General features: G+C 44.3%; 1 protein-coding gene across 1 annotated transcript in view; it reads right to left on the bottom strand.

Moving 5' to 3' along the window:
* Positions 1 to 7,359: 7,359 nt before the first annotated feature.
* Positions 7,360 to 25,736, bottom strand: part of LOC122925088 (oocyte zinc finger protein XlCOF8.4-like) — a 31,704-nt gene continuing 13,327 nt past the window's right edge. Inside the window, exons 5-7 of the mRNA XM_044276605.1 lie at positions 11,782 to 11,873; positions 11,525 to 11,645; positions 7,360 to 8,547 (exon numbers count right to left, since the gene is read on the bottom strand). Coding sequence (XP_044132540.1) covers positions 7,610 to 8,547; positions 11,525 to 11,645; positions 11,782 to 11,873 — 1,151 coding nt within the window. The 3' untranslated portion in view covers positions 7,360 to 7,609. The remainder of the gene's footprint in view (positions 8,548 to 11,524; positions 11,646 to 11,781; positions 11,874 to 25,736) is intronic.

Genomic DNA, 25,736 nt, shown 5'->3' with positions numbered 1-25,736 from the left:
CACAGGAAATCTCGGCTCACGCGAGATGACGCCAATCGGCGTTAGTGTGACCTGGGAGCGCCGCAGAGATGACGCCTTTCGGCGTTAGTGTGACGGGAGGAGGTTAAAACTGGTGAAAGGATATTTTGTGAGCTACCTAAAGGGTTAACAACACTGTGCCCCATGAGAGATGCTGTAAATACGGGGTCGTAAGGTGTATAGGTTGGCGGGAGTGCACTAACACCGCTCAACCGCACACCACCATCCCAGCTGTATGAACAGAGTTCTATGCTGTGCCTAATATCTACTTGGCCCCCGTAACTGGGGTATAAACACCAATGTCAGATAAGCCTAATGGCAATGTGTGTTATTGTATCAAGCACATAGATCGCAGCAATAGCTCAATAGGGTACAGCAGATTAAAAACCTAGATTCCGCCCCCCTGTTTGTGATCATGTGACTAGCGATGGACACGTGAGCACATGGCCCCTCCTCCCCGGACATGCGCGATGGCTGCCGAGGGACGCGCTGGAAGCGTGCATCATGAAGGTATGTGTGTGGCTGGATCTTATGTTTTATATGGGTGACCACCATGATATCATAAATACGCACATATCTGCACACCTGAGACATAATGAGATAGTAAATGAATCTGTAATTGGCCACAGCCGTGAGTGTGGGAGTGGCTTAGGGTTTTTAAACAGGATCTTTTGGATAACACTTGGTGTTTGATAAAGGCTATGTGTTAGCCGAAACATAACAACCTTTTACACGTTTGTTCACCTAAGCGGTTCCCAATAAAGGGATTTTTGTACCGGACATGCTGCCTCCATCATCATTCATTGGACAACATCTTGAGACAGTACAGCACCGAGACCTACCTCGGAGGCATCGGTCTGCACTATAAACTCCCTTTTGAAGTCAGGTGTCAACAATACCGGGGACCCACACAGGGCTGACTTCAAAGCGGAGAAAGCCTTTTCCGCCTGCTCATTCCAGTGGACCGTCACTGACTTAAGTCCCTTCAAAAGGCCTACCAATGGTGCGGCGACTGTAGCAAAATTGGGGACAAACCTCATATAGTACCCCACCATACCCAGGAATGACTTTACTTGCCGAGTAGTGACAGGTCGGGGCCAATTCCTAATTGCCTCAATTTTGTTCACCTGAGGTTTGATCATTCCGTGCCCAATTACATACCCCAGGTACTTGGTCTCTTCTAACCCTATCGCACACTTTTTTGGGTTAGCGGTTAAGCCAGCCTTCCTAAGGGAGTCCACTACAGCCTGTACTTTAGGTAGGTGACTTTCCCAGTCGGTGCTATGGACAGCGATATCGTCCAGGTACGCCGAAGCGTATCGACGATGTGGACGGAGTACAATATTCATTAGCCTTTGAAACGTGGCGGGAGCGCCATGTAGACCAAAGGGTAATACATTGTACTGATGAAGCCCCTCTGGCGTGACGAAAGCCGTTTTTTCTTTGGCAGCCTCCGTCAAGGGTACCTGCCAGTACCCTTTGGAGAGGTCCAACACAGAAAAATACCAGGCTTGGCCCAACTTTTCAATAAGCTCATCTACTCGGGGCATAGGATTCGCGTCAAACTTGGACACCTCATTAAGTTTGCGGAAGTCATTACAGAACCGCAATGTCCCGTCTGGCTTAGGTATTAATACTATCGGACTGGCCCACTCACTTTTTGACTCCTCAATGACACCCAGCTGGAGCATTAGCTGCACTTCCCCTGTGATGGCTTGTCGCCAAGCCTCGGGTACCCGGTATGGTTTTAACCGGACTTTCGCCTTAGGCTCAGTGATAATGTCATGCCGGATTACGGACGTGCGTCCAGGGAGGTCCGAGAACACATCTGTTCCGACTAATGAACTCCCTGGCTTCCTGAGCCTGCTTAGAGGAGAGGCTATAGCAATTTTCACTGTGGCAGCTGCTTCCCCTGCTTCAAACTGAGGGGCCGAAACCGCTTCCCCTAGGAACCCTGGTTGTGGGCTGTCTTCCGTACAGGTTTCCCTTTCCTTCCATGGCTTGAGCAGATTCACATTGTACACCTGCTACGGCTTTCGCCTCGCTGGCTGGTGTACTTTGTAATCTACCTCTCCAATTTTTTCAAGTACCTCCTAGGGCCCCTGCCACCTAGCTAGGAACTTACTGTCTACAGTCGGTACCAGAACCAACACCCGATCACCCGGTTTCAAGTTTCGGACCCGAGCCTGCCGATTATAGACCCTACTCTGGGCTCGCTGCGCTGCCTCCATATGCTCCCTAACCAGAGGTAACACTGTTTCCATCCATCCCTGCATCTGGGTGACGTGCTCAACAACACTTTTGTGTGGTGTGGGTTGGTGTTCCCACGCCTCTTTGGCGACGTCCAATAAACCGCGAGGGTGTCTGCCGTATTGCAGTTTGAAGGGCGAGAACCCGGTAGAGGCCTGGGGCACTTCTCGCACTGCGAACATGAGATAGGGCAGAAGGAGGTCCCAGTCCCTCCCATCCTTAGACACCACTCTTTTCAACATATTTTCTAACGTCTGGTTAAACCTCTCTACCAGGCCATCCTTTTGCGGATGATAGGCGGATGTCCGTAACTGTTTTATGTGGCGCAACTTACAGAGTTCCCTCATGATCTTGGACATAAACGGGGTACCTTGGTCAGTTAGACCCTCATTAGGCAGAACCACTCTAGAAAACATCTTCATTAACTCCTTAGTTATGAGTTTGGTTGATGTATGACGCAGCGGCACCGCCTCCGGGTAACGCGTGGCATAGTCGAGAATGACCAGGATGTGCTGGTGCCCTCTAGCTGACTTCGGTACTGGGCCTATGAGATCCATAGCGATCCGCTCGAATGGAACCTCAATAAATCGGGAGAGGGACCAGAGGACTACGGAAATGTGGCTGGGGGCTGGTTAGGCAAGACTTGCAATACTCTTCTACCTCTCTGAACACACTGGGCTAGTAGAACCGCTATAAAATCCGGTCCTGCGTTTTCTGCTGGCCCAGGTTTCCCCAAGAAAATGTTGGTGGGCTAACACCAACACGAGCTTGCGATATGCCTTGGGCACCACCAGCTGTTCAATATGCTTACCCCGTAGTTTATTTACCCAGTACAGCATCTCCTGTTGAACCACAAAACAGGGGAACATAGACTCGGCCCCCGGTTGTTGCGGCTCACCCTCAACTACTACCACATTCTCCCAGGCTCGGGATAGAGTCGGGTCCTGGTGTTGTGCTGTACCAAAATTATCCCCAGAGACATTGAGGTCTGCCAGCTCAGGACCCGACGGCAAGTCCTCACGTCTCCCACATCACACTTAACGGGGTTGTCTCACCCTCTTCCACCGAAGTGGCGGTCACCCCTACTGCTGGCCCTTCTGACTCCCCCCTGAGCCAGGCCACTCTGCTAGGGTTACATGTGTCTCCCAGGTATCAGTAACTTTCATATCCGGCCAGAGTGCTGGGAAACCGGGGAAGTCTCTCCCAATTATCAGCTCATACGGTAACTTTGTGGTGACAGCCACCTCATGCATCCACCTGCCGGCCTCCATTGACAGAGAGACCTGGGCGGTGGGATACTCCTTTAAGTCCCCATGAATGCAGACAAGGCCGACTCTTCGGCCAGTATACTCGGCCGGCCGCACCAGGGCAGCTCTTACCAGGGACACGAGGCTCCCTGAATCCAACAGTGCCACCGCTATAGTGTCCCCCACTTCCACCTGGCACAGGTGACTATTGTCTCGGAGGTACCTGTGGCACATAGCTTTCTGGCATACAATAAGTGACGGTAGCCATAGTGTGTATCCATAGGTTCACCCCGATGGGGATAGTCAGCTCTTATATGTCCAGGTTCGCGACACCGCCGGCAGACCACCGGGGCTGGGTCTGCAGGGGGTACATCCAGGGCGGGTTTGGCTGGCATCAGCCGCCGGGTGTGGAGTGGAGATTTCCAGGGTTTAACTGGCCCCCTCCCAAAAGAACCACCCTGTAGATTTCTGGTGGCCTCATAGCACTCCACCAGGTCGACAATCTCCAGGGCATTATTCGGAGACACCTGGCCGATCCAGTGCTGAGAGGGTACGGCAAAGCCCTCCAAAACACATCCACCAACAGCCGATCCAACATAGCAGTGGGAGTCAATATGTCAGGCTGCAGCCATTTTTGCAAACGGTGCAGCAGATCATGATATTGTGGTCTGGCGGGTTCAGCCGGGTTAAATTCCCACTGATGCATCCTCTGGGCCCGGACCAATACGTTCACCCCGAGTCTCGCCAGGATCTCACCTTTTACTGTCGGATAGTCGGCCGCCTGATCATCGGGGAAATCAAACAATAATTGCTGGGGACCAGACGCCAGGAACGGAGCAACGACCTCAGCCCACTGGTCTCGGGGTAACTTTTCCCTCACGGCCACTTTTTCGAAGACCGCCTGATAGGTCTCAACATCATCCGAGGGGGTCATTATCGGAATCGCCGCGCGAACAGCTTTCCGGGCATCCCGGACATTCTGGGAAGCTCCTGCCACCTGCAAGGCCATTACATGTTGCAATAGCAGCTGGTTAGTTTCTTGTTGCTGCAAGTTAGCCTCCACGAGGGCCGTCGCGACCGCCTCCATTTTGTCTGGGGACACGGGTCGTAACCTTGACGGCTTAATGTAGGACATGCACTTGTGTCGGAGAAAAAAAAAAAGTTTCAAAGAAAAACACAGTCACCTTGAGTCTGGTGTTTGTCCACGTGCTTTGTCCCCAAACAATATAGCAGGCCTAGTCCCGGCCCAAACGCTCAGGCTCCAACACCGAGACTGACAGAGCTCCACTAACAGTTGGAGGATAATCCACCCAGCTGAGACCGCTGGCTGGGGTTTTATCCCAAACCAAAACCCGGCCTGGAACCGTGGGGAACAGCCACCCACCCTGCTCTTTGGCTGCTCCCAATAAGAACCGGCCCGGATCGGCTTTACAGCCATACTAATAGCTGAAATGTCAGCCTGCAACTGCAAAACTGACACTTCAGGGAAAAATCGGGTTCTTACCTCACCGAGTCCAGGAACCTCGGTGACACGTATTTTTCGTCAATGACGGCTCCTTGTTCCTTCTTACAGTGTACAGTGGTACTTCATTCACCACTGTACCCAGAAGACAGCTCACAGTTTTACACCAAAGCTGACAAATTATCCCCCCAAAAGTGTGGAAAACATTACATTTGTGAAAATCCCTGAGGATTATCACACACCTTTAGCTGCTGCTACTGCCTACATCTGCCATTGCTGTTAGTGGCTATTTATCACTGGCAGCACTGCCACTGTCTGCCTTTCCATTTTCCATACAGTGCTGCTGCCACAGCTAGTACTGCCCCTGCCACTACTACTACCCCTACATAGGTGCATATTTCCTGCGTTGTTTGTCATGTTTCATACTGTGTTGCTGCCGCTACTACTGCCCCTGCTGGCTTTATGTCTACCTTTTATATAACCACACATCTCCTGCCTTGTACCTCAGGTTTTATGCTGTACTGCTGTGGCTACTACTACCCTTACACAGCCTCAGATCTTCTGCCTGGTTTATTAGGTTTAATACTGTACTGCTGCCCCTGCTGCCTTTATTACTACCCCTATACTGTATATCCCCACATCTCCTGCCTTGTTCATTCATACTGTACTGCTGCCTTTAGTACTACCCCTACACGCACATCTCCTATATTGTCTATCAGCGTCAATACTATACTGCTTTTGCTCCCAAAAAAGGGAGAATTTATTTTATTTTATTTTTTTAAGTACAGGGTGAGGCAAAAGTCTAGACACAAAGTTTTCACTGGTGCAATTTATTGAAAATTGACTTCCAATCTATAAAAGTATTAATTGGTAGAGAGGCTGCGTTATTTGGTGTTCGACCACCATTTTGAAATTTATCATATTGAATTCAGCTCAGGCTTTTCCAGTGGGAAGGAGGTGATGTGCTATGTCAACTATGGCTAGATTTACTAAAACACACTGGAATTTTCAGTTTGTGATATATATCTAAATATAAGCGAGTTCAAGGTTTCCTAAAAAGTCTTTACATGACGTGTGCGATGTGTCCACCATACTGGCGGATGCGCACGGTCAAACGTTTAATCATGTCTTTGTGAACACGCAATCTTAGCACTTTTCATTTGGGTTGAATTTATTTGTACCCTAATTACCGTATATTTTTTGCTTTATAAGACGCACTTTTTTCCCTTCAATGTTGAGTGAAAAAGTCAGTGCGTCTTATAAACAAAATATGACCCCAAATGTGCAGGCTGTGGCAGCTCAGGAGCTCTCACTAACGGCTCCTAAGCTGCCATGGAACTGTGGGTGGGAGGGCGGATGGGCTTAGTGCGGGCGGGCTGGACTTAGTGCGGGCGGGAATTACAGTAGCGCAGGCTGGCAGCCGGCGCATACATTGCGGCACTAAACCGAACCTGGCAGGCGGGATGGCGACTTCACTAAATGCTGAATGATGCCGTCGGCCCGCGCTTTCAGTTGGGTGGGCGGACTGGCGGCTTCTCTGTATGAGCTGTGCTGTCGCCAGCCCGCACATCCTTCACACACCACAGCGCAGCAGGAGGTTCCCCTTCTCCTCTGCTGCCTGCCCATCCAGCTGATTGGTGGGGAGCGCATCCTGCTTCCCCCTCCCCCCGCCGCCTCCACGAATCAGCTATATACCTATATGTCTATATTAAAATAACTATAACCCTCCTCATCTATAGTAATCCACCCATGTACTGCAGTATATGGGTGGATTCCTATGGATGTGGGGGGTTATAGTCAAATTTAAAATAAACACTTTTCTCTAATTGGCATGTGTCTATATTAAATATGACTATAATCCCCTTATCCATAGGAATGCACCCATGTACTGAAGTATATGGGTGGATTCCTATGGATGAGGGGGTTATAGTCATATTTCATATAGACACATAGCAATTACAAAACAGTCCCTGGACAGTGTTTATTTTAAATATGACTATAACTCCCCTCATCTATAGCAATCTACCCATATACTGCAGTACATGGGTGCATTCCTATGGATGAGGGGGGTTATACGGCAGTCATATCAGTTACTGTAAGCTACAGTGTATCCTTAAGAATACACCAATGTACAATACATCAGTGTATTCTTTAGGATGATGGAGGTTATAATCAAATAACAGTGTCGTCCACAGATCCCCCATTACAGTGCGTCATCCACAGATCCCCCATTACAGTGCGTCATCCACAGATCCCCCATTACAGTGCGTCATCCACAGATCCCCCATTACAGTGCGTCATCCACAGATACCCCATAACAGTGCATCATCCACAGATCCCCCCATTACAGTGCGTCATCCACAGATCCTCCATAACCGTGCGTCATCCAAAGATGCCCTATAACAATGCGTCATCCACAGATCCTCCATAACCGTGCGTCATCCAAAGATGCCCTATAACAATGCGTCACCCACAGACCACCAATAGTTTAAAACTACCAAAAGCATATTTTTGGGTTCAAAATTTTTTTTTTCTTATTTTCCCCCTCAAAAACCTAGGTGCGTCTTATCATCAGGTGTGTCTTATAAATCGAAAAACACGGTAAAACATATTTCAAGTAATTTGCTCTTCTCTATTTCTCTCGTGTGTGACTTCTCTGATGTGCAACAAGACCTGGCTTTTGTGTAAAACGTCTCCCACATTCTAAACATAAAAACGGCTTCTCTCCTGTGTGAATTCTCTCATGGCAAACAAGACTTGTTTTCGCTGTAAAACATTTTCCACATTCTGAACATGAATATGGCTTCTCGCCTGTGTGAATTCTCACATGGCAAACAAGGTTTGATTTTAGTGTAAAACATTTCCCACATTCTGAACATGAATACGGCTTCAATCCTATGTGAATTGTCTCATGTCTATCACGGTGTGATTTCCGGGTAAAACATTTCCCACATTCTGAACATGAATATGGCTTCTCTCCTGTGTAACTTCTCTCATGGCAAACAAGAATTGATTTATCTGCAAAACATTTCCCACTTTCTGAACATGAATAAGGCTTCTCTTCTGTGTGAATTATCAGATGTGTAACGAGTTGTTTTCTTCTTTTAAAACATTTCCCACATTCCGAACATGAATATGGCTTCTCTCCTGTGTGAGTTCTCTCATGGTAAACAAGATTTGTTTTCTCTGTAAAACATTTTCCACATTCTGAACATGAATATGGCTTCTCGCCTGTGTGAATTCTCACATGGCAAACAAGGTGTGATTTTCGGGTAAAACACTTCCCACATTCTGAACATGAATATGGCTTCACGCCTGTGTGAAGTCTTGATCTCTTTGTGAAGGCTTTATCACAGTGAAACATTTTACCCCCTTTCTGACCTATACTTGTAACATTCCATGATTGATCAGTAGAAGGTCCCTCATGATTAGGGAGATTACTTGATAGATCTGTACTGTGAAGTCCTGGATGTACATTTTCTCCTGCAGAGCACAGCATGATATCTTCATCTTCTGCTTTATAATTTAGTGATAACATGAGGTTTACCTCGGAATTCTTACTGGGATTTTCTGTTAAAAATAGAAATAGAAATTAGTTTTTTTTTTCATCTACAGAGTAGACAAACTTCTAACATTCCTATTAGGCCTCATGCACACAACCATGGTTTGGGTCCGCATCTGAGCCACATTTTTTGCGGGTCGGATGCGGACCCATTCGCTTCAATGGGGCCACAAAAGATGCGGACAGTACTCTGTAACATCCACTCCGCAGCCCCACAAAAAACAAAATAGAACATAGCCTGTTGTCCATATCATGGATAAGGACTATGGATAAAGATAGGACTTCTCTATTGATATTGGTAATATTGTGAAACGTTTTCAAGAAAACTACAGTAAATCCAGTTGCCTTGATTTATTCTCTACAGCTATACCATGACCTGGATAAATGAGAACCTTCACAGACACTTCTCTATTAAGGGCAGAACATTCTGTTCCACAAAATAGGGTACCTGTTAAATTGTTTCTTGATATCTTCTACTGTTCCTCAATAGTTTTGTATGGATAATTCAGGGTTAACAATCAGACTTAGGCCCGCTTCTAGTTTATGTTAGGTTTTGCTGAGGAAGAGAGGGGAGCTACCTGTGCTCATTGCTTGCAGAAATTTAGGCCTGAGTCCCAGAGAATCACCATCTTTGAGATATTTGCATCAAGAATTGATAGGAACACACTGAGCATGCGCAACCTAACAAAGGCTCAGAGCTACAGGTCGATGCCATGAGGAAACATAGTGGGTAGGAGAGGAAGGAAACTACTTTTATAACTACTGAACGGTAAATATGTGAAATTTACATTATATTAGGCAATTATTAATGATGAATTAGTCTAAAACATAAGTTATATTCATGTTAACTGTAATACCCCTAAAAAAAGTAAAAAAATAAAATAAAAACACTAAAATATAATCACCCCCTTTGCCAATTTACATACAAAATATATAAACAATAAAAAATAAACATATTATATATCACCACACCTGCGATTTGCAATTTTTTTTGTCACCTTGTCCCTCGAAAAATAGTATAGGACTCTTCTGGTATGGCCTGGACGTTCCATAAAATGTGGAATGCATGCGGCTTTTTTGGCATTTTATTTTTTTCGCGTGGTATCGAATGGTATCGAGTATCACAATACTTTTTTATGGTATCGAAATCGAATCAAAATGTTGGTATCGTGACAACCCTATACAGGACCCTGAAGAAGCCCCTGCCCTTCTGACTGTTATATATAATATGGCGCATGGTGGCTGCTGTAGCATCTCTCTAAAGGCTGTTAAGAACAGCTCCGGCAGGTTTGTGGCCTCCATAATCATGTTTAAGAAATTTAACTGCAGAAACACCTTTAACCATTTTGAAGAAAAACACAAAATGTATGGATTATTTTTAATATCTCTTTACTATCCCAAAATGATGCTTAACCCTTTCCTGGACAATGGTGTAGACAGGGCCGGCGTGGGGAGAAGGGGGTGCAAACTGGGCAACTGCCCAGGGCCCCGATCCTCTAAGGGGCCCCCTGCTTCAGATCGCTGAACAGACGGGACTCTCTGCCTGCTTCAGATCACTGTCGGGACTCCAGAGTTCGGGACTAAGGAGTCCCTGCTCTGACTCCATATATGGCAGTGTCCATATATGGAGTCAGTGCTATGAACATTGTCAGTATGCTTGGGGACACCCTGTGTCTAATTTAGCCTCTTTATTTTATTTTTTATGTTTCTGTTGGGGTTCGAACTCACAACCATCTACATTAAAGGCAAGAAGTATTTTATTTTATATTTTGTAGTAATCAAGTCAAGTAATTGTAAAAAAAAAATGTATGGCACAAAATAAATATGTAATTACCAGAAAAATATATAAAATGATACATCTAAAATATATATAAAGTTTGATTTTATTTAAAAAAATATATATAAAATGGAGCAAAATGTTAAATATTATCAAATAACACCCGTAATAATCCATGCCAATCTTTTTAACGTTAACCAGTATTTTTTGTTGGGAAAGGTGGCAACCCAGAAGCACCCCCAGCTCAGGATCTCTATAGGCCCCACACACTGCAGCAAGGCCAGCCTCAGTAAGCCTCATCAGGACTCACTTTGTAAAAAATTATTTTTTTTCTTAGCACTGCCATATTCTGACCCCCATAACTTTTATATAGTTATATCTACGGAGATGAGTGGGTGCTCATTTTTTGCAGGACAATCTGTAGATTTTTAAAATACCATTTTTGGTTGTGTATGATGATCATTTTTTATTCAATTTTCTTGGGCGATAAAGTCATGAAAAATTTGCAGTTTTTATTTTTTTTCTGTCCCGCAATTCACCATTTGGGCTAACTTTTTTTAATATTTTAATAGTACGGGCGTTTTCGCATGTAGCGATGCCATAATGTTATTTTCTTTTCTTTTTAAGTTTTTTTTTTATAATTTCACAGTTTTTATTTTAACTTTTTTTTTTAGGTCCCCAAGTGGACCACAACTTGAAATCAATGGAATTTGCTCCATTATTCTGCATAAAAATCATTGTATCACAGTTCAGTGCTGCCACCTAGAGGCCTGAACTGGGATATAATAGCAATGAGCCTGGAAGCCTAGAACAGGCTGTGGCTCATTTTTAGAACAGGGTGCTTTCCCCGATCTCCTCTGGGGGAAAGTGTACCTGAAGAGAAAGCCCCTGCTTCCGGCTTTTAACACTCTCAGATGCAGTGAATGAGGGGAACTCATTGCTATGAGGGGATGCTGCATATTTTGGGGCCATGAGGGTGCAAATCTGTGTGAGGAGCTTTATGGGGTGTAAATCTGTGAGGGAGGGCCAGAAGCGAGAGAATGCAACTGTGTTATTAGTACATTATTACAAGATTTGGAGCCCCACTTTTGATTTTGTCTAAAACCGGCCCCGAGTGTACATGTAGTCCATCATAACCGCACAGGCACAAAAGCTGTGTCCACCAAGGACAGAATCTGAAGTCATTTTCTTCATTCATGATTCCATACCTGTGGTGACATCCCCTGGAATGTCCTCCTCCACCTCGGTCCGACATGGGGGATCGCCCATCATCCTCTCTTCTTCATCCTCCACTTTAATTTCAGTTGGATCTTTCCCACGATTTGTCATCTGTAACAATTCAGTACAATACAGCGGACAGGTGGGAGATCTAACAGAGCCACATAAGAGACCCCCACAATCTATGAGCCCTCTATGACTGCAGGACCCCCCTATATAGATGTGTACAGGACTCAGCTCCATCTACCTGAGGGTTCTCCGGGACCTTCTCCTCTGGACAGTCCTGGGAATACAGAGGACGGGGACATCTCTCTACTGGATTTCTCCTCTGGCATCCATCTGTGGAGACACAAGCACACAGTGACTGAATACATGGCCTCCTGTATATAGGTCAGCTCCTTCACTTCAGTGACCAGTAACCTCTGGTCTATGAGAGCTAATGGCAGGCAGTGGGCAGATGGCTCCTTCTCCATCATAGTACATTTTGGGGATGAGGATACAATTAGATATGGCAGGGAAGGGGTCCTTTTTGGAGCACCTTACAGAAGCAAATGACACCCTGCTTATGAAGTAGCTCACAGTGAAAACCTTTATCAGTCAAAGTACATGGAGGAAGTAAAACAACTACTCCCAGTCTCCTCTCCCCAGGCACTGAGGAGTTGGAGAAAGCTCTAAATTTATATCCTCCTCAAAATCTCCTTTCCCTGGGAAGACTATTCCTTTATCCTAAGGAGCTGTTATGGGGAATAAAGAATACTGGATATTTTCTGTAAGCCCATGATGGCACCATGAGAGAGACTGTCGTCCTGCTGGACAGGAACAGGAACCTGTGAGATCACTTAAACCCCCATCGTCCTCTGTAGGAAGATTCATTCCAAGGACAGTTACTCCCTTCTCAGTATATACACCCATCAACCACAACATTGATACCACTAATTATCTGGAGACTGTAAGAGTAAGTATCTGAGCGACTTTAGGGCTGAAGTGTAATGTGCAGATGACTGGGTCAGATCATCTCCAGAGCGGCCTGTCTTTGGAGTGTTCTAGATATGGGCTGGTTAATACTGTCTACCAAAAGTGTCCCAATGCAGGACAACCAGTTAACCAGTGACAGGTCTATGTGCAAAAGGCTCATTGATGTAAACCCTGTCCACTACTAAATGTGCCTAAAATGTGACCTGAGCATCAGAAAAGGAGCAACTGAAGAATACAGCCAGTGTCACGTTATATCATGTGGACAGTTGTGTGCGTGTCACATAACCTTTTAGGCACAGAGCCACTTTTCACCTTAAATCCCAGGCCGATTTTTGCAAATCTGACATTTCACTTTATGTGGTAATAACTTTGGAACGCTTTTACTTATCCAAGCCATTCAGAGACTGTTTTCTCATTACACATTGTACTTCATGACCCCATTTAATAAGCTCCACCCCTCAAATTATTCAAAACTGATGTTAAAAACATTAACTCTTGAGGTGTTCCACAAGAATTAACGTATATATTACTCCGATTCTGCAGTTTACAGAAATACCCCATATGTGGTAGTAAACTGCTGTCGGGGCACATGGCGTGGTCAGAAGGAAAGGAGCGCCATATGGTTTTTGGGGGCAGATTTTGGTAGAATGTTTTTTTTGGGCACCATTTTGTATTTGATGAGACCCCTACGTACCCCAACAGTGGAAACCCTCAAAAAGTGACCCCATTTTGGAAACTACACACCTCAAAGAATATATGAAGGTGTGTACTGAGCACTTTGGCCCCCTAAGTGTTTTATGGAATTTGGAAACACTTGGCTGTGAAAATTAAAAGTTTGTTTTATGTGGGAGTTCATTTGTGGGATGAGGCAACGTTTTCATTGGTACCATTTTGGGGTATATATGACTTTTTGATCACTCAATAGTATGCATTTTGTAATGAGAGGTGAAAAAAAAATGTCTGTTTTGGCAGTTTTAACTTTTTTTTTATAGCATTAACCTGAGGAGACATATAATGTAATAATTTTATAGAGCAGGTTGTTATGGATGTGGCGATACTGAATATGTCTATCATTTTTATTTTTGTTAAGTTTTACACAGTGAAAGCATTTTTGAATAGCATAAAGTCTTGTTTTTGTGTTGCCATGTTCTGAGAGCCATACTTTTCTTTTATTTTTTTCGAGCAATTGTCTGCCCAATTGTCTGCTGGTTCAGGTTCTGCTCCATGTCTAGCTGCTTCTGCTAGCGAGTAGTTTCTTCACTAGGCAGGTGAAGAAAACTGCTCATCAGTCAGACTCTAGACTTAAGTTGCTGCTGATGGAGCTGGTACTGCTCCCCCCCCCCCTTCCTCCAGCAGCCATGGCAGTGGAAAGTGAGCGCAGAGGGCCTCCCTGGTCAGACCTTCATGAGCATGGGAGATGGCACAGATAGGCAGGGGCCAACTGACTGCATAGGATGTCTTGATAGTAGTTCAGTTTATCCTCCCTGTCAGCTAGTGAAAAAAAGGCCCCCATTTTGGACAAGTAGAGAGGGTCTGACATGGTGGAAAGCGAGTAGTCATCCCTCTGCCGAATAGTGACAATTGGTTGAAAGAGTTTCCACTCCTACAACAGTTAGACGAAGGGGTGTTCATTTACAATTTATTAATTACACTTTTTTTTTCTTTTTGGGTAACTATATTCCACATAACGGGTTGTATCAGACTGTACTTCCTTCCCAGAAGCAGGGATGGACTACCGATTGATGCACCGGATTCCGTGTAAAAGAAATTGAACTGCATCACACTGCCCATTGCCACCACCTCCTGAACTGCAGATTGACACACAGAATTCCACCCCAAGGGCGAATGGATGTGCTTATATTTCCTATTAATACACCCTATAAATCACCCCAATAACAAGCAAGGATTGCTAGAATTAGTGATGTATTATATAGTGCAAACAACCTAAAAGCAGTAGTATTAGAACAATGTGGATTCCCAATTAGTGCAGCAAGGTGTAATAGTACTCGCTCCTATTACCCAGGCTTTACACTCCCCTATTGGCCCCTGCTCTCTCCCTATAGTGCGGATAATGCCTCCCTATCCCTTCCCTGCACTATGAATCATCTTTCCCTGAACTGCTCAATTGTTTTTCTTTTTCAGAATAAAGTCTTTCCTAAACACTGTCCCAGCGCCTGTCACATCTCTCCCTGCACGAAGTACACTGGAAGATGGCGGAAACCAAGATGGCTGAGGCTATTTATAGGGCTATGACATCACAGATGCTGGCTGCATGCATGGCATTGTGGGTGATCCCTTGTTCCCAGAGTTCTCAGTTCCCTGTTCTAACATGTGCAGAAGACATTTTAGAAAAAAATATGATTCATTACCACGAAGCACGAGGAATTTCGACTTTGGTACAAATTGAATTTTTCCTGAAATTCATTTCAATTTCCACTTTGTCAACTTCGATTCGCTCTTCTCTACTTGTGATATAATAGGCTGGAGCTCCTCCATTACATGTCACTGCACACACGTGTATACACTGCACATGACGGCTCTTACCTTGTGATATAAGAGGCTGGTGCTCCTCCATCATGGCCTCCTTGTACAGATCCTTGTGTCCTTCTATATACTCCCACTCCTCCATGGAGAAATAGACAGTGACATTCTGACACCTTAGAGGAACCTGACAACACAATGACACCGTCATCACCCAGACCCCTCCAGTGCTGTTACTGGAGAATTTCCCAGCATTCCCAGCAGTGTCACCTCTCCAGTCAGCAGCTCTATAATCTTGTAGGTGAGTTCTAGGATCTTCTGCTCGTGTATCAGGGGGTGAGGGGTCCTGCTCCACCTTCCTGATTCCTGGAGATGGATGATGGGAGTCACACAGTCCCCCGAATGTCTTCTTCACTATTGTGTACTCCTGTGGATGGAGAGAGACACTTAGGGAATAAACCCTTCAGGGGCCATGTGCTCTCCTCCGGCCTTTCCTCCTAGGTACAACGTGCCTACTACCCAGTAGTTTTAAGGCACTGAGGGATCATTTAGGACCCTGACACTGTCTGCTTTGTATTCCTTCACATCTTCCAAAACTTTTCCCTCCTTGTACCACTAGGCCGCGCTTCAGGGTGAGGTTGCTGGCGGGGTGTCATGAAAGTGTCCCATGCCTTGAAGAGTGTTGCCCTGCCTTTGTTGGAACTGCTGTTCCCCTTGTCTCCCTTCCTCGGTTGCCTAAGGAAGTATGGACCCTGCTGGCCGCGTTGTCAGATGGAAAATTTTGGAGCAATCGCTCAACAAGTACCTTCTGGTATTGCACAGTTTTACTCGTCCTCTCCACCACAGGAATGAGAGATAAGAAGTTCTCTTTGTAGCGGGGATCGAACACCCAGTAATCCGTGCTATCTAAAATGCATATAAAGCGAGGGTCGCAGGAAAGGCAGTCTGACATGAAGTCAGCCATGTGTGCCAAAGTACCAACAGGCAAAACGTTGATGTCGACATCAGGATGACTCTCCATCTCCTCCTCTTCTACCCATCCACTCTGAACAGATGGAATTAAAGTTCCATTGGTACTACCCTCTGTAACAGAGGCAACTGTCTCCAGCTCCCACTCCTCATCTTCATGGTCCAATTCGCGCTGAGAATACGAACTGTGGGTGATCTGGCTATCACCCTGTGTAATGTTATCCCCCATTTCCTCATCTGCTACATTCAGAGCGTCGTCCTTAATTGTGAGCAGCGATCGTTTGAGTAGACATAGCAGTGGGATGGTTACGCTGATAATAGCGTTTTACTACTATCATATTTTCATAATCAAGAAGAAGAATGGCAAGTTCAAGAGTATTATGAATCGGAAGCCGCCAAACAAATTCATCTCATATCACAAATTCAAAATGGAGACAGTGAAGTTTGCAGTCAAATAAATCCAAAAGGGGGCAGTAATGGCCACCTTTGATCTAAAGGATGCGTATTATCACATCCCAATCCATCCTCAGTCAAGGCGTTTTCTTAGGTTTGCAGTTCAGATGCAGGGTCACACTCATCATTTTCAATTCATTTGTCTTCTGTTCAGGATCTCATCTGCACTCAGAATCTTCATCGAGATTATGGTAGAGGTTGGGGTTGGCGCCATCCTGGAGGAGACACAGTATGGGTAATTGTCCGATGTCCTCTGACTTTAATGAACTGTTTGCATTTGCACTTTATTGATTCTTGCAATACCATGATGGACTGTACATGGACTTATATCCTCTGTATGTTTCCTCCAGTGATGTCGCTTTTTATCTCCTGCACCATTGTCTTTTAATCAGGTTTGTCAACTTATTTGTGATTTTTGTAATAAAGTATCGATTCATTATAAGCGGTCTGGCGTTTTCTATGTAGGTTATATGTTACAGTGGTATGCCATAGGCTTAAGCTAATTACTTGTATAAGTAATCATCCCCTGGTTGGGGTATATATCGGATATTATGGTAGAGGTAGTAGCAACCCTTAGGCAAAAAAGGATACTAGTTATCCCATACCTAGATGACTTTGTGATAGCGGCAGACAACAAAAATCTTCTCCACAATCATCTGCAGACTATTTTATCTTACATACAGTCTTTAGGTTGAATAATAAACTAGGAGGTCCAATCTCTTTCCAGACAGCTGGAAGATTTGTCTGGGTATTCTGCTAGACTCCACTCTCCAGAGTTTGTTTCTGCCTCCTCAGAAGATTCAGGACCTAAAGAGTAGAATAAGCCAATTCCAAAGCAGGCCAATATTTACCAATCAGGGAAGGTATGAAGATTTTAGGGAATCTCTATTTATGTATTCCTGCTAAGACCTGGGCTCAATTTTACATGAGACCTCTACAGTATTTTGTTCTCAAAAGATGGAACAGATCTCACACAACTCTGGATTAGAAGATTGTCCTAAGCAGAGATGTCAAGAGATCACAGAGTTGGTGGCTCCTGAAAAGAAATCTGGAGAATCTCAGTGATTAGCACTGGTGCCTTGCAGCGCTGGGGTCCTAAGTTCAAAGCTGACCAAGAACATCTGCATGGAGTTTGTATTTTCTCCCCATGTTTGCGTGGGCTTCCTCCGACACTCCAAAGAGATACTGATAGGGAGCTTAGATTATGACCCCCGTTGGGTACAGAGTGATGCTAATGTCTGTAAAGCTCTGCGGAATATAGTAGCTCAATATAAGTGCATAAAATAAATAAAATGGAATCTTCTGGAAACAAGAAAATATATTTTCATTGGCAATAGATGCCATTTCTATGGGCTGGGGAGCCCATACAGTTCGAGAGGCCTTTCAGGGGACCTGGTTACAAGAAATTACAAACTATTTGGGAAGCCTTGAAAGCAACCAAAGAATAAACAAGATATTGTCACATCTTAATTCAAGCTAGGGAATAAGATCAATGAACTTGAGGCTATAATGGCATCTGAGAATATAGATGTAGTGTCTGTTACTGAGACGTGGTTCAAGGGGAGTAATGACTGGGATATATCAATATCAGGGTTCTCTCTATACAGGAAAGACAGAGAAGGCAAGAAGGGGGAGGGGTGGCCCTGTATGTGAAAAATAGCATAAAATCTAATTTGATACAAGTTAGCGAGAACAATTCAGAGTCAGTTTGGGTTACCTAGCAGCTTGATAATCATAAGGTAACTAGTGTAGGTGTGATATATAGACCACCTAGCCAAGTCAAAGAATTAGATGATCTACTAGTTGAGGAAATATCTAAAATGACATTGAAGGGGGAAGTTATCATTATGGGAGACTTCAATCTTCCAGATGTAAACTGGAAAACCAAAATAGCTAGTTCTGCCAGGAGTACAGATATTCTAAATTCCCTACTGGGATTATCTCTACAGCAAGTAGTGGAGGAGCCAACCCGGAAGGAGGCCATTTTAGATTTAGTATTCACAAATGGGAATTTGGTATCTTATATTACTGTAGGGGAAAGCTTGGGATCTAGTGATCACCAGTCAGTGTGGTTTACTATAAGTCCAGTGACTGAGTCACACCACACAAAAACAAGTTTTAGATTTTAGAAAAACTGACTTTTCTAAAATTAGATTAGTGGTATACGAGTCCCTATCAGACTGGAACAGTTTCATTGGAGTCCAAGAGAAATGGGACTACTTAAAAGTGGCACTATTGAAGGCAACAGAAAATTGCATTAGGCTTGTCAGTAAAAGCAAAAAAAGGAAGAGACCACTGTGGTACTCAGCAGAAGTGGCCAAAATCATTAAAAACAAAAAGAAAGCATTTAGGAATTATAAAAAAAAACACACGAGGATGACAGGCAAATTTATAAGATTAGGCAGAGAGAGGCCAAACAAGTTATAAGAGCTTCTAAAGCACAGCAAGAAGAGCCCTGATGATACAAAAAAATGGTGATAAAACCATAGAGAACTGGGCAGGGAGGGGGGAGAGAGGGTTTGTATATATTTGTCCCTATCTAACCCTCATCATAAACCCTGTCCCCGGAGTCGCACCCTAATGGTGGATGTTCTCCATGTTCCTACCTTCTCTCTCAATCCCAGGGATTCTCCTGCGGCAGTAGATGCTTTTAGTCACAACTGGACCTTTAAACTGGTCTAGTAGTTTCTGATTCTAGTGGCCCCCTTTTGAGATCCATCAGTTGGGAGGACCCTATTTTTCTGAACCAAAGATCAGACCTATTATGTCAGGGACCAATTTACCACCCCAATCTCAGCATGTTCAAGGAATCAGTGTGGACTATGAAGAATACATCCTACTTAGATTAGGTCTGTCTGAGAGAGTGGTACAAACATTGTCACTCAGCGGAAAATCAAACACATCTAAAACCTACATAAAAGTATGGGAAAAGTTTGCATCCTGGTGTGGTGGGAGTTTTAACCAATCATCTCCTAATATTCCCTTCATTCTGGATTTCCTTTAGGAAGGCTTAGACCTGGGAATTGCCCTAAACCCGCTTAGAGTTCAGGTCTCGGCTCCGAGTGCTCTGTAGAATACCTGCTTCTCTGATATATCTTGGGTGTCCAGATTTTTAAAAGCAGCAGATAGGCTAAGACCTAGAATAAAAAACATTGTAGCCCTGTGGAACATCAATATGGTATTGTTAGGTTTAACTTCAACTCCCTTTGAGCCCTTACATGCTATTTCCATTGGGTGGCTTACTTTTAAGGCCAAATTAATAGCCAATATATTCAGCCAGACGTGTCTGAGCTCCAAGCCCTTTCCATTTAGGAGCCCTTCTTGAGAGTTTTTGACTAAAAATAAATTTTCAAACTAGACCGGAGGAAGTTACCTCCTTTCATAGATCTCAAGACATCATAATACCTTCTTTTTGTGCCAATCCTAGTAGTGAACAAGAAGTCTGATTCCATAACCTACATGTCAGACAAACAGTCCCACAACATTTAGAGGCAACAAAAAGTTGGAGAGTTAACAAAAACTTATTTATCCAGTTCTGCAGCCCAAAGCTCAATTTGTGCGCAAGGTTCTCTGTGCTGTAACCTCTCCCAAATTTTTGGTTCTCTGTTAATTCTCAGGATGTGCCGTCATGGAGACGACCGGGGAAATGAGTATTCCAGGGAATCGGATTACCGGTGAGTGTAATACTCATGTCCCATCCATCTCCATACCCCCAGTTCAGAGAAATAATGCTCTACATTGTTTGCAGATTAGCCCATGGGTGAAACAAAGGTGTCAGTGTTGCACCGGAAGCTTCGCTCACTTGCCTTGATGTCCTGACAGGACCAGGCAGTGTAGACATACTCATACCTGGCCCTAAAGTCCTTCAGTGCATTCGGCACATGCGCTGTATATGGCTGGTGCACATGGAAACATGCAGCTGGTTTTAGTAACAGGTACCTAAGGACAGATTCCCTTTAATTAATATAGGTCCCTTTTTTTATATGAAAAAACAAACAAAAAAAATGGCTTAGAAGTTGTAAGAGTAATCTGAATGAGTCTTGCTAAGGAAAACCTGTGTTCAGCGCACTGTAGTTTGTCATTATTATATATTTTTTTTATTATTCATTTATCCCTAACATCACACACTTTTTTCCTTCTTTTATGCTTTCTTCACTGTCCTCTTCTCCTTCTCCCCTCCTCACCAGTTTCTCTTCTTACACCATACAATCCCCACTTCCACATACATCATCCCCCTCTCTCTCTCCTTTTCTAGTCATAATCTTCTTCACACAAATTCTCCATCTGCCCTTGAATCCTCTATTGCTCATTCTCTCTCTGGAACATACATCCTATTCTTCCTCTACTAACATTTCCATTCTTCATTTGCTTATTCAACTCTCTCCTGAGCTTCTACCATTTGTATCCTATGTTCTGCCCCCTCCACATGGCGTTTCTTCTACTATTACTCATCATAAGACTATGAAACCAATAGATGGCGCTCTTCATGAGTAGTGCAGATCACAAATTTTCCATGCAAATGGTTTTTCAGCTGAAAAACAAGACAGATTCAGCTGAATTGCATGTCTTTCCCTTATGCCCATGTTTGTGCAAATTAGTTTTTACATGACAAAACTGTATAGAAAGGTTATTGAATATTATGTTAGGACAATCAGAAAACGTTGTCTCCCTAATGATATTGATCGAGGTGCGCAGGTCCACTCAAGCCATCCAACAGATCTGAAGTAACTTTGAGGCTTACTGGCTCTTAGTCAGATGAGAGCTGGTTTTAAATGTCTCAAAGTGCACAAGGCTGCCATTGTAAGGTATGCTGACTGTTATCTGTCTCATGGATAGATTCATGGATTGAATATACCTGGCTTTGGGCATATAGCCTTTGTGTGGTTGTTTATTGTATGTCATAAATAATAGGAGTCCAAGACACATCCAGCTATCCTCTTAATGCTGTCTCCAAACCATTTTAATGGGGTTTCCATCAATTTCTAACCTTTTTTTTGTGAACTAGACACCCTCTTCTCTTCTGAGCAGGGGGTGCCTGGGGTTCTCCCATTGTGCTCATTAGAACACACGAGCATACCGATGTGTTCAGCCAGAGCACAAGAGCACTTTAGTGCTCGATCAACACTAATCCCTACACATAGCGTGCATGACACACAGTCTCCCCCGCAGCACGGGGGATCCCCCATGACTTCTGCCTCCTCTGTTTGGTAAGTTCTTATGCCGGCCCTGGGGCTGCTCCCCTCCCTAGACCAGTATGCTACTATCACTATCCCTCCAGACACCATGGTCTCCTTCTTCACCATTACCATCTCTATGTTGAGATCATTTCCCCAGATGCATAATGCCTATATCTACTCTGATGCTATATCCAGCTCCTCTGCGGTTTTCAGCTACTGTTGTACTACTTAGCTTTGTAAGTGCATGTTCTAGCATTGTGTCACCCACCTTGGCCTCATTTATGTCGCATATATGCCCTCCTGACATTGATTATGTCTCTACCTACATTGCCCCCTTTCCCTATTACCCATTGTCTTTATTTACTTATCAACTTGCAAATCATATTGTGCATTTTGTTCTCTTTATATGTTCTCTATCTCTCACAGTAACTCTGTGAACAAGGTCTGGATATAGACCGAAGTCACCTATGCTAAAAAGGTATTATTGTCTTAATATAACAATTTATTTGGAGGATATACTGTAAAAATAAAAGATATTTTAATTGCATCTAACTCTGAGTGTGCAGTGGTACTTCATTCACCAGTTTACCCAGAAGACGGCTCACTGTGAGGTGCTCTCCTTACTGCATCCATCCATTACACTGCCCCTATATAATGTAAAGCTGCTGTCATCTACCTCCCTGGTGCGCTCACTAACCAACCAGCCAGCGGGCACACAGAGGAGAGAAGTGCTGTCAGCGCTCACTGCAGTCAGTGTAAATATAGTCAGGGAGGTGCAGTTCTCCAGCACACAGGGTCAGCTAGTATATACCAGTCCATATGTCGCTGACCACCTTGCCCTGAAGAAGCCAATATCATTTGCTGAATAGGATGAAACCGTTTTTTCAACCGCTGCACCAACCTAGCACACATCAGCAAACTGACTGGCATCACCTAAACAACCAGGGTCCATTGTTCCTGGGCTGTGCTCTTTTTTTAAGCACCTACCCTGGCCCCATAGACTTCTGGGTGGCAGGAATGGACCCAGTTTGTTATTGGTGTACTGTCTTGTCCAGCACCCAGTTTGCTGTCATAGAGGGTATTCAGCTCCCCAGATGGCAGTATCGCACCAAAGCTGACAAAATTATCCCCCAAAAGTGTGGAAAACATTACACTTGTGAAAATCCATAAGGATTATCATACACCTTTGGCTGCTGCTACTGCCTACATCTGCCATTGCTGTTAGTGGCTATTTATCACTGGCACCACTGCCACTGTCTGCCTTTCCATTTTCCATACAGTGCTGCCGCCGCAGCTAGTACTGCCCCTGCCACTACTACTACCCCTACACAGGTGCATATTTCCTGCGTTGTTTGTCATGTTTCATACTGTGTTGCTGCCGCTACTACTGCCCCTGCTGCCTTTATGTCTACCTTTATATAACCGCACATCTCCTGCCTTGTACCTCAGGTTCTATGCTGTACTGCTGTGGCTACTATTACCCTTACACAGCGTCAGATCTCCTGCCTTGTTAATCAGGTGTTATACTGTACTGCTGCCCCTGCAGCTACTACTGCCCCTGCTGCCTTTATTACTACCCCTATATATCCACACATCTCCTGCCTTGTTCATCCATATTATACTGCTGCCTTTAGTACTACCCCCACACGCACATCTCCTACCTTGTCTATCGAGGTCAATACAGCTTTTTCTCCCCAAAAAAAGAATTTTTTGAATGTTTGTTCAAAACAAGACATTGCTTCTTCTGACACCACCATGCGTGCATAAACACCGCCAAAGACTTCCCCCACCCAAAAGGTATTATTTTTTTTTATTTTTTTTTAAGTACAGGGTGAGACAAATGTCTACCCAGTCCATGGTGCAATTTATTGAAAATTGACTTCCAATCTATAAAAGTATTAGTTGGTAGAAAGGCTGCGTTATTTGGTGTTCGACCACTATTTTGAAATGTATTATACTGAATTCAGCTCAGGCTTTTCCAGTGGGAAGGAGGTCATGTGCTATGTCAACCTTGGCTAGAGTTACCAAAACACACTGAAATTTACAGTTTGTGATATATATCTACATATAAGACAGTTTAAGGTGTCCTAAAAAGTCTTTACAAGACGTGTTCGATGTGTCCTCCATTCTGGCGGATGCGCACGGTCAAACGTTTAATCATGTCTTTGTGAACACGCAATCTTAGCACTTTCCATTTGGGTTGAATTTATTTGTACCCTAATTACTGTATTTTTCGCTTTATAAAGACGCACATTTTTTTCCCTTCAATGTGGAGGGAAAAAGTCAGTGCGTCTTATAAACGAAAGATGACCCCAAACGTGCAGGCTGCGGCAGCTCAGAAGCTCTCACTAACGGCTCCTAAGCTGCCATGCAACTGTGGGTGGGAGGGCGGACGGGACTTAGTGCGGGCGGGCGGGAATTACAGTAGTGCAGGCTGGCAGCCGGCGCATACATTGCGGCACTAAACAGCACCTGACGGGCGGCTTCACTAAATGCTGAATGATGCCGTCGGCCCGCGCTTTCAGTTGGGCGGACTGGCGGCTTCTCTATATGCACACCACAGCGCAGCAGGAGGATCACCTTATCCTCTGTGCTGCCTGGCCATCCAGCTGATTGGTGGGGAGCGCATCCTGCTCCCCCCCCCCATCGCCTCCACGAATCAGCTATATACATATATGTCTATATTAAAATGACTATAACCCTCCTCATCTATAGGAATCCACCCATGTACTGCAGTATATGGGTGGATTCCTATGGATGTGGGGGGTTATAGTCATATTTAAAATAAACACTTTTCTCTAATTGGCATGTGTCTATATTAAATATGACTATAACCCCCCCTCACCCATAGGAATGCACCCATGTACTGCAGTATATGGGTTCATTCCTATGGATGAGGGGTGGGGGGGTTATACGGTAGTCATATCAGTTACAGTAAGCTACGGTAATATTGGTACAGTGTACCCTTAAGAATACACCAATGAATAGTACATCAGTGTATTCTTTAGGATGATGGGGGTTATAATCACATAACAGTGCGTCACCCACAGATCCCCCATAACAGTGCGTCACCCACAGATCCCCCATAACAGTGCGTCATCCACAGATCCCCCATAACAGTGCGTCATCCACAGATCCCCCATAACAGTGCGTCATCCACAGATCCCCCATAACAGTGCGTCATCCACAGATCCCCCATAACAGTGCGTCATCCACAGATCCCCCATAACAGTGCGTCATCCACAGATCCCCCATAACAGTGCGTCATCCACAGATCTCCCATAACAGTGCGTCATCCACAGACCACCATTAGTTCAAAATCCACCAAAAGCATATCTTTTGGTTCAAAATATATTTTTTCCTATTTTCCTCCTCAAAAACCTAGGTGTGTTTTATCATCAGGTGCGTCTTATAAATCGTAAAACACGGTAAAACATATTTCAAGTAATTTTCTCTTCTCTATTTTTCTCGTGTGTGACTTCTCTGATGTGCAACAAGACTTGGCTTTTGTGTAAAACGTCTCCCACATTCTGAACATAAAAACGGCTTCTCTCCTGTGTGAATTCTCTCATGGCAAAGCAGACTTGATTTCTCTGTAAAACATTTTCCACATTCTGAACATGAATATGGCTTCTCTCCTCTGTGAATTTTCTCATGTCTAACAAGCTGTGATTTCCGTGTAAAACATTTCCCACATTCTGAACAGGAGTATGGCTTCTCTCCTGTGTGACTTCTCTCATGGCAAACAAGAATTGATTTATTTGTAAAACATTCCCCACATTCTGAACATGAATAAGGCTTCTCTCCTGTGTGAATTCTCATATGTGTAACGAGTTGTTTTCTTCTTTTAAAACATTTCCCACATTCTGAACATGAGTATGGCTTCTCTCCTGTGTGACTTCTCTCATGGCAAACAAGACTTGTTTTCTCTGTAAAACATTTTCCACATTCTGAACATGAATATGGCTTCTCGCCTGTGTGAATTCTCACATGGCAAACAAGGTGTGATTTTAGTGTAAAACATTTCCCACATTCTGAACATGAATATGGCTTCACTCCTTTGTGAATTTTCTCATGTGTAACAAGGTTTGATTTCCGGGTAAAACATTTCTCACATTCTGAACATGAATATGGCTTCACTCCTTTG

The sequence above is a fragment of the Bufo gargarizans genome, chromosome 1 (genome assembly GCF_014858855.1).
Source record: "Bufo gargarizans isolate SCDJY-AF-19 chromosome 1, ASM1485885v1, whole genome shotgun sequence".
Taxonomy (NCBI): Eukaryota; Metazoa; Chordata; class Amphibia; order Anura; family Bufonidae; genus Bufo; species Bufo gargarizans.
Note: the sequence above shows the minus strand (reverse complement) of the source record. Positions and strands in the feature narration are given on the sequence as shown.